Below are 9,361 nucleotides of genomic sequence, written 5' to 3'. Positions count from 1 at the left end.
TGACAAACTGAGGATATAAACGAATAAGGTAAAATTTCTACATATTTAGAACAATGATACAATTTGCTTTTATAATTTTATTGAAATTCGTGAAACTGAATTTATCAATGAATTTATACCAATCTAGAAAGAATTATTTTCTTTTACGAATAAAATTGTATAAACAATAAACAGTATAAACAGTTTTTACTTTTTAACTATTAAAGACTATTATATTTAGAACTGTACTTTGTATGAAAGAAATTTTTAAATCTTCGACGATGAGTATTATAGATATCGCTCATTTAATACAACAAGGACATCACTTGAATAACTTGAATTATTGATACAGAAAAAATAATTGTTCCTTGTATGTACCTCTTTTGGAATTTTATAAATTAACTTCAAAAATTCACCACGTCAGGGCAACAGTTGTCCGCTATTATTTATACTAATATCTGTCGCTGTTGCATCATCATGAAACTATAACAGTTTAAAACATTCAAACTCGTTTTCGCTAAAATCGTGATTTTCATGTTATGTTATTGTTGCAGCAAATGAGCGATATGTAATGTATACATATGTATATATACGTGTATCATATAATGTTGTATATATATATATATGTATACGTATAAATATAAAATTAATATGTATAAAAATAATTTTTTATTTTATTTTTTCTTTGTTATGCTAAATTTGTGTGACAAAATCATAGAAAACTATGTCATCTAACATCCGTACAACATGGAACTAAAAAGTAAGAAATATTTAATGACAGAAAAGGAGAGAGGTAGGAAAGGGCGGAAGGAAGAAGTGGGGAAAAAATTTTTTAAATAGATTCACATAGAGAAAGGAACAACGAATTTTGTAGTAATTAGTTATATTTTTAGCGTAACCTTATTGGATCATCTTCATTTATTTATTTGTTTATTTAATATTCAAATCCCTAAAATTAAAAAAGTCACACAATTTATTGATTCTTATAACAATAGATGTTCACGTTAACATTTTCATACTTTCCTTTCACAAATTAAACGTTGCCATTAACACGTCACGACCTCTCGTGGACCTATAGTGCCTATTGTTAGAAAACGATTGCGAGTTAATATAATATGTATACAAAAATATAAACATGTATATTAGAGTTTCATATTACAAAGCGTTCGTACATGAAAACAGTACGAGCTAAATTTACGTAAAAATCTCTCGTTAGAACGTACAACGTACGTTACTTTTAGAGTTTAGCATTTAATGCTTAATGCTTGATAAATCTGTTTCTTCGCGCGTTGACTATAAGACATAGTTATTAAGTATTAAGGATCACTGAGAAAAAAGTCGATAAGTGAACCAGACAGAAAGATATGATTAAAGATAAAAATTTAATATTTCGAAAATATAATTTAATTCGAAAATGTGATCTTTCCAAGACACGCATTGTAAAGCTATGTATCATGTCAATTAAAGGCATAAATTATACTGTATGTTATTCATAATTGGCGCCTATATGCGCGATACGTCTAGATACTACATACAATATTATAAATATATCAAAAACATAAGAGACTGGACATAACACGCGACTATCTTAAAACTAACGGATAGTAAAATTCCAAAAAATTGTACAATCACGCTCGGATATCCACCAGGGGTCCGAAATTATTTAGATTATAAACTTTTTTGCGTGTCTGCGTGCTGCGTGCGTGTGTGTGAACAAAATTCGATAAAACAACACCTGCTCAAACCTATACATATTTAAATACACCGTCAGGATGCACTAACCTAACTATAAATTATTATTGCAACTATCAGCTTTTTCTTTCGACGCTGGAACGTGCGATCGATCGTGCAATTCATTGTTAGCCCCAATTAGTTTAACGTTTCTCACATTTTTTTATATAAAAAAGACAGGAAAATGCATCAAGGTGACAATATTGTTCACACAATACAATGAAACAACAACAAAAATCGAATGTTCTTTCATTCGGGCGAAAACAAAAAAACGTATAGTTATGAGAAATCTCTTAAGTAATAATGTTAAAACGAGAGATACCCATTAGTACAGGGTTAATGACAATCGAGGTCTTGAAGGAAAATTGCTTTTTTCTATTCTTCCACCATTTTACGCAATTTACTTTGAAAAAACTTAGTATAACTATTTCAAAATAATCAATATCGTTTACTCTTAACAGTCAATACTCTATTGTTAATAAATAATAATTTCAATTTAATACAAAATTAAAATTATAACGCTGTTAGAAATTCACTATAGATGAAAGAATATAGATCATGTTTTAACATTCAACAATGATGAAGATATGACAAAATATAAAGATAAAGATTAGGCGGAAGGAGGGGCGAAGAAGCAAGCAAACAGACAGAGCAGAAAATTCTGTACTAGTGTTGTAATGATTCATCAGAAAAAAATTAAAAAAAGAGCAGTAAAACGTTCCTTTAGATCAAACTTGTAAATAGTATAATGATCCTTTAGTTTGCAAAAATGACTGTTTTGTCATTTAAATTTATAAACAAAGACTCGAGCATTGTTCTTCCATATATATATATTAGTTCCAGTTAAATTTTATGTAAATTTCTATTTTCTTAATTGTTTCATAAACTCATTAGTAATATTACACTATGCATTTCAATTTAGTATGCTTTTAAATCATAATTGGCATATGTTTAAGTCATACTTTTGTATCTAAGTCAAGTTTCTTCTCTAAACTTCTAACATATATAATATACTTGTACGAATGTACTTCCTCTTTATAATATTAACAATGCTCGATATAGTTTATAAGCTAATACGAGCAAATACTGAATTTTGAAATACAGTCTAATCAAATCTGACATTATAACACAAATGCTAACGATACTAATAAGAAACAGGTGAATAATAAGAATGTTAACCATGTATGAATGATATTATATAACTATTGCTAAAAAATAAATTGTGGAGTTTATCATTGACATTTGTTTAAATATTGTAATGTTACTGTTATGTTAGTCTAAAAAAATTTATTTGTAGTCTAAAACTTTACATACAACAATTAAATATATAATAATTTGGAACTATTCATTGAACTATAATCATTATTCTCTAATATATTTTTATTTGGTCGAAACCCTAGTACGCTTGTTCCATGAGAAGTTGGTACCATAACTACGAGGCTTGGGACTATTAACATTTGGTTTCTGAATATAATATTCCCATCCCATCTTATTGCAATGTGCAATAGCTTCTTCCTTTGTAGCAAATGCTACCTGAACATTAGACAAAGGGTCTCCACTATGAAGCAAAATATATCATTAATTAAAGTTTCTATAAGTAAAGTTTAATATATTATATCATACTGACGTGGAAGTCCATCCCATAAGAGGATTCTCCCAACGTTCACGTGTATCAAAGTCCAATTGCCAGTAATTTATGTTATTTGTTCCAGATTGCATAGCACTTTTTGCAGGACAATAAATACGTACTCTACGAGTCTTTATATGAGTTTCTGGAACTCCTGAACAAATACCAACATCTTCACATTCTGATACAACAATTAATGCTTCTTCCCTAGCTTTTCGAGCCAACTGTTCTTCTTCAGATATCAAGTCAGTTCTGGGTCTTTTTGATACTGTTATTTTACTTTGTGGTTTAGTATCTGTACCTGTATTTGCGAAAAATCTTCTCGTTAATCTGTAAACCAAATTAAAAAAAATTGATTTTGTTTTTTTCCAAGTCTCCTAATTGTAAGATTATATTTACGTGTAGATGTAACTATAAAATGTTATTACGTATAATTCTTTTTAATTGTCTTATTTTCAACAAAAAGGAAACAAAAGAGGAAACATCATGGAACACAACCAACCCATATCTTGCAGAATTACTGCCTGAAGATAATAACGATAATATACGAAGTACCATTTTGAATAATACAGGTTAAGGTGGTACACTTAATATTGTTGTAGTAGTTCGGCTAACTAAAAAAAACTCTTGTTGAGTATTGAGTTTTTACGCATGCGTTAACATATACAAAAAATACTAGTATGCAATAAATATTTGTAATCTTACAAAAATACTTCGCACTACGATATTATAAAAATACTGTACTTCAATATCATTTAACATTAAAAGACAATAGTACTTTTGTGCATCAATAGATTATTTCTGATATCAATTTCACTTGACTCTATATCCCCACTTCAGGAGATGCGCAATAGAAATGTACGTATAGTTACGAATGTCGAATTGAAATTACGAGTAGAAGCACCGACGACTAAAGGTTCAGAATAGATGTGATATTCGACGCTCTTTTGTGTACCATGTACCACGCTTTCGAATTCGCTTTTTAAGAAAACTTATTTATTGATTGAATTTAAGAAATTATATAAATAGTGTATGATTCATACTTATTTTTACAATATAATTATTGTACAAACATTTAATTAAAACTAGTATAAATTAATAGTCGTGTTTCATGCAATATTTTAGGAATTAACAATCTGCAGCTCCTGTTACAATAGAGATACATTGGTATATCTTGAACGTAACTACCGCAATCTTTTTTGATTAATATTAATAAAAAGAAAAATTTATTTGGTATTATTAAAATTACTGAAATTGTTTAACGGTCATCGTTTGTACCAGTTAGTGTTTTGATCTACTGAAAATAGTTTATGAATCTTCATTTACGGATTCGGATATTAAGAGCTTAATAATTTTTTAACTTTGAAATGAACTGTGTTTAGGTGTTATTTCTATTTCATTTCTACTCGTCAAAAGTGTTTTAATAAAAACAATAACTATTCTATTCATTAAAAATGCCTATCGATCAAAAACGGCTTAATGGTCCAGAAGTAACTATGCCTTATCATATTTACTCTGATCTTAATGAAAAAAGTGACAAAGTAAAACATGATCTTAGTGAAAGAAGTGATAAACGGACCAACAATGAAATGCGAAAAATATGTAAGACTGTGAATTACATCATAATTTGATCGGTATCTACGATCTTTTCTATACTTTAATATGGAAAGGGTTATTTAAGAAGTCAAAATATTATAAAAAAGAAAATGTTACAAACACTTATAGGTATTTTTAACGTTAAATTAAAACTAAACCTAAACCATATAAATGCAAATTAAGTGAATGAATGTAAATAGTAAACAGTTAAAAAGAAAGTTTAATAAAATATTTGTTAACAAAGTAGCTGTGGTGTAGACTTAGAGCATGGTAGAACTCTAGCTCATTATTTGTACGGTTTAGGCTAAGGTTACGCTTAGATTTAGTGAACGAATCGTGAAATTACAAAATTTAATATACGGTTTGAGTTAGATTTAGTTAGGTTTAGACCTAGTTTTAATTTACAATTAAGAGCACTTATAATTGTTTGCGACACTTTTCTTGTGATATTTGCTTATTTAAATCTTAACATATTAAAGTTCGAAAAATTTGGAGATATGGACTAAATTGCTGGCTATTACTTTTTACATTATCGATAAATATATGCAAGTAGACAATATAAAAGTAATTGTTTACGTTTCTATTTGTACAGTTTTAAAAACAGGTATAGTTAGTCAAGCCAAAGGTTCTGCATATATAGAATTGGGAAATACAAAAGTAGTTTGTTCGGTGTTTGATCCTAGGGAGGTATCAAACAAGAATGGCTACTGCGCACAAGGAGAAATTTATTGTGAATTTAAATTTGCACCATTCTCTTGTCAGAAACGAAAAATTCATCAGCAAAATGCAGAAGAAAAACAATATAGCTTAATTTTGCAAAGGGCATTAGAACCAGCTGTGTGCTTGGTAAATATATGTATATATATAATATCAGTCTTATTAATAATTTAAAATAAAAAACATAAGTAAGATATATGTGTAGAACATTCTATTGATTATGCAATTATAAAATTTTATAAGTTTATATTATTCTTTTAACATAGAATTATACATGTAATAACTGTTACAAATTAATATAATTAATGATAGAAATGTCATTTATCTTGTTCTAATAGAATCAAGACTAAAGTTTGCAATCTAATTTAAAATGGATTCAGTTATGTACATAGTAACTTACCTTTTAAAAAATTATTTATCTTAAATAAAATCAATATATATATATATATATATATAAAATCAATTTATTTTTATTTATTTAATTTATTTTATGTTTTATATATTCTCAGAATCTAGTTAATTTTTTCCATATATTATGATTCAGTATTCATAAAGAAAATATTATGATTACAGCATGTATCAAATATTTTCACTCATTCCTGGTATTAAAAATAAAAGATTGCATTTTTTAAAACAAAATATGAATATATTGTGCATATGATAAATTGAAATATAATATGACTCTTTCAGCATGAATTTCCTAATTTTCAAGTAGATGTATATGTAATGGTCTTGGATAATGCTGGTTCTTCATTAGCAGCTGCAATTATGGCTGCTAGTACCGCTTTAGCTAATGCAGGTGTTCCTATGTTTGGTTTAGTTACAGCTTCTACTATAGTAAGTAATATCATTCAAAAAATTACTACTAAGATTACAATTTTTTCATCAACAACTTTGTTTTATTGTCTGTGTTTTAACTATTAATTTTAACTAAAATACAGGGTATATATGATAACCATTACCTAATGGATCCTACGGACATAGAAGAAGCAATATGCAATACACAACCAGATAACCAAGGCGATTTTAATCATGGGACAATTACATTAGCTAGTCTTCCACAACATAATCAAATATCTGAAGTATTTTTAATTGGCAGTATTAACACAAACTCTGTTGTACAAGCAACAGAAATTTTAACAACAGCTAATAAAGATATTTGTCCTGTACTTCAACAATGTTTAGTAAAAACTATTATGAAACTACATAATTAAACAAAATAGTAAAATACTTAATTAAGAAACAATTTTGTGTTGTATTTAAATATATATTTCTATAATAAAAAAGTTGTATAATATATATACTTGAATATATATATATATAATTCTTATCTGGCATTTAAATACCTAATCAATATTACAATACATCAAAACGTCATCTAATTTTTACAAAGTTATGAACATATTTAAGGATATGGATAATCGTATAAATACTTTTCTTCACTATTATTTGCATATAATAAAATATTAGCCATCTCTATTTAATTGGAACTATACTTAATGCATTAAATAAAATAAAATTTGTTTTACACCAATAGTATATACATTATATAAATATATAAGTTAAAAATCAAATTGTATAGCAATAACTACCTCTCGATCAAGGCACCATGTTATCGAGAAGACACTTTACTTCCTAAGTGGTCGGTATTTTTTCAGGTTATTCCATGAGGATAAATTTTGAAGATCCTGCTTTTAAAAGTTGTCTAATAAAGCTTTGATTGATAAATGTTTAACTTTTCCTTAAATAATTACTTTAACAAGAATATTCTTTAATTCGTTCATTTCATATCTTTAAATATATATTTCACTACATATTTTAATCATTTCTTAGATCTTTTAACATCATAGAAATACATAGAAAAAGTTTATCTTATTAGTCTTTCAGATAAAAACTAAGATAGCTTACCTCAGTTTTACCCACGTAACGCATAATATTAACAGTTTTAAAGAAAAATAAATTCATTGCTTTTTAAAACTCTTCAAAATGGGATAGATATTATCAAATGCTTCATAGATCTCCTGCCTAACTTTTGCTCCTATTCAAATGATAGTAAGAAAGTTAAAAGAAATATAGAAAATAGTTTGGAGAATGAATTATCAATATATACAAAATCTCTACCTAATAAATATACAATAATTACTAACCTGTTAAAACTACTTTTCCTGAAACAAATATCAATAAAACGATTCTGGGTTTAACCATACGATATATTAATCCAGGGAAGAGTTCTGGTTCATATGAAGAGAATTGTCCATGTGTAAGTACTAATCCTTCTAATCTAATTGGAAATTTCACATCACAGCTGCCTACCATGTTTTGTATTTTGAAATCAAGAAATTTTGCCTTTATCCAAAATAGATTAAATTAATAATAATCGATAAAAAATAAATGATATATCTTAGAATATTTACTAACAGGAAAACCAAGCTTTTGAATAATTCTGGCATACTTTCTTGCAGCCAATCGAGAATCTTCTTCACTTTTTGCTCCAGTACAAACCATTTTTCCACTACTAAATATTAAAGCAGTAGTTCTTGGTTCCCTTATCCTCATAATAACTGCGGCAAATCTCTTTGGATTATATTCTGCATTTCTAGCATGAAGAGCTATCTTTTTTAAATCTAACTTGCAGTTTAAATTAACTGTAGAAACAATATTCCTGTAACATAAACAGAACATACTAAATATTTTTCATCATAAATTAAAGTTTTTACTAACTGAAGTTGTGGTAGTATTGCTGGATCTGCAGAAGCTGGTGTCATAGGTGTCATAGGACCAGGAGTAGACGGCGCTATAGATGGAGGAGCTATATGATTACTATTTTGTAAATGTGGAGACATCATATTTTGCTATAAAGAATATAATATTTTTTAAATTAGTATTACAGATGGCATTCAATAAATTTTCGATGATTATATTTAATCATACCGGCGTTTGTGGTTGCATAAGACTTTGTGGTGTTGCAAAAGTAGGTGCTGTTGCATAGGCATGCATAGTTTTTTGTGGCGTCCCAATCATAAGCATTCCACTTTGGATGTTTGGACTCATAGCATGCAATTGTTGTAATTGATATTGTTGTTGTGGTTGTTGTGGTTGCTGCGATTGTTGCTGTTGCTGTTGTTGTAACGCATTAGGCAAAATTTGCTGATCCTCCTCTGGCTGATGTAAAGGAGTACCAATGCTTGGTATGCTAAATCCGGGACTAGGCAACATCTGATCCATTTTTTTCTTTTATGTTGGAAAATACAACAATAGCAAATACGTAACTCCAAAAAATGTTGAAATAACTTATAGGTAGACAAATAATTGCTGAAGATTCGTAAACGTGCAGTACACTTCTATAATATCAATGGTGCTCATATCTTAAAAATCTTAAACCATTATATTCATAGGTTATGTTCTTCGATAAATGATACTTTGAATTTCTGTCATTATACTTGCTGAAAAAATTAGTATATAAACTCCTTACACAGAAATAAATTCAAAGTTTTATTGTATCCTTGTTCTTATTCTTATTTCTTACTCATTCTTGTTTGTTTACAACTACTTAATTTAAAGATTACCATAGATTTGTAACTGCTAAGGTAGGTTTGAATTTTTCTCGCCACTAACAGAGATCAGTTTCTTTTTTCGAAATTAATTCGCAACGATTAGTAGGGAGGTGCTACGATCGCCCAATTACAACGCTTTTCCCTGCTTCGAATTATC

The 9,361-nt window shown here is 28.0% G+C and overlaps 3 protein-coding genes across 4 annotated transcripts; 1 reads left to right on the top strand and 2 right to left on the bottom strand.

The window, feature by feature from the left end:
* Window positions 1-2,975: 2,975 nt before the first annotated feature.
* On the bottom strand, window positions 2,976-4,323 carry LOC100746354 (NADH dehydrogenase [ubiquinone] iron-sulfur protein 4, mitochondrial). The gene is given in 4 exon segments (XM_024371045.2): window positions 2,976-3,268; window positions 3,338-3,667; window positions 3,766-3,802; window positions 3,805-4,323. Coding segments are annotated over 4 exon segments (636 nt in total). The 5' UTR covers window positions 3,896-4,323; the 3' UTR covers window positions 2,976-3,090.
* A 317-nt stretch (window positions 4,324-4,640) lies between these two features.
* On the top strand, window positions 4,641-6,949 carry LOC100741679 (exosome complex component MTR3). The gene is made up of 4 exons (XM_003493330.3): window positions 4,641-4,939; window positions 5,526-5,779; window positions 6,341-6,487; window positions 6,592-6,949. Exons 1-4 carry the CDS (start codon window positions 4,792-4,794, stop codon window positions 6,862-6,864), a joined length of 822 nt encoding a protein of 273 aa, XP_003493378.1. The 5' UTR covers window positions 4,641-4,791; the 3' UTR covers window positions 6,865-6,949.
* LOC100746233 (TATA-box-binding protein) lies at window positions 6,950-9,309 on the bottom strand. Of its 2 annotated transcripts, none has more exons than XM_012391487.3 (6): window positions 8,582-9,309; window positions 8,372-8,502; window positions 8,069-8,312; window positions 7,798-7,996; window positions 7,559-7,688; window positions 6,950-7,341 (listed from the first exon to the last, which is right to left on the bottom strand). In XM_012391487.3, the coding sequence occupies exons 1-5, from the start codon at window positions 8,873-8,875 to the stop codon at window positions 7,612-7,614; spliced, it is 945 nt and encodes a 314-aa protein (XP_012246910.1). In that variant the 5' UTR covers window positions 8,876-9,309; the 3' UTR covers window positions 6,950-7,341; window positions 7,559-7,611. The 2 variants fall into 2 exon arrangements, with proteins under 2 accessions (XP_012246910.1, XP_003493334.1); XM_003493286.4 differs by having other exon boundaries at window positions 6,950-7,338.
* Window positions 9,310-9,361: the final 52 nt, after the last annotated feature.

This window comes from Bombus impatiens, unplaced genomic scaffold, assembly GCF_000188095.3.
Source record: "Bombus impatiens unplaced genomic scaffold, BIMP_2.2 scf_1079, whole genome shotgun sequence".
NCBI classification, from domain to species: domain Eukaryota; kingdom Metazoa; phylum Arthropoda; class Insecta; order Hymenoptera; family Apidae; genus Bombus; species Bombus impatiens.
Note: the sequence above shows the minus strand (reverse complement) of the source record. Positions and strands in the feature narration are given on the sequence as shown.

Coding starts and splice junctions, on each gene's coding strand:
- LOC100741679 (XM_003493330.3), top strand. CDS start 4,792: ATGCCTATCGATCAAAAACGGCTTAATGGTCCAGAAGTAACTATGCCT. Junction 4,940..5,525: donor CAATGAAATGCGAAAAATAT/GTAAGACTGTGA, acceptor CTATTTGTACAG/TTTTAAAAACAGGTATAGTT. Junction 6,488..6,591: donor TAGTTACAGCTTCTACTATA/GTAAGTAATATC, acceptor ACTAAAATACAG/GGTATATATGATAACCATTA.
- LOC100746233 (XM_012391487.3), bottom strand. CDS start 8,875: ATGGATCAGATGTTGCCTAGTCCCGGATTTAGCATACCAAGCATTGGT. Junction 7,997..8,068: donor TTCAAAAGCTTGGTTTTCCT/GTTAGTAAATAT, acceptor TTTTGGATAAAG/GCAAAATTTCTTGATTTCAA. Junction 7,689..7,797: donor AGGAAAAGTAGTTTTAACAG/GTTAGTAATTAT, acceptor TCATTTGAATAG/GAGCAAAAGTTAGGCAGGAG.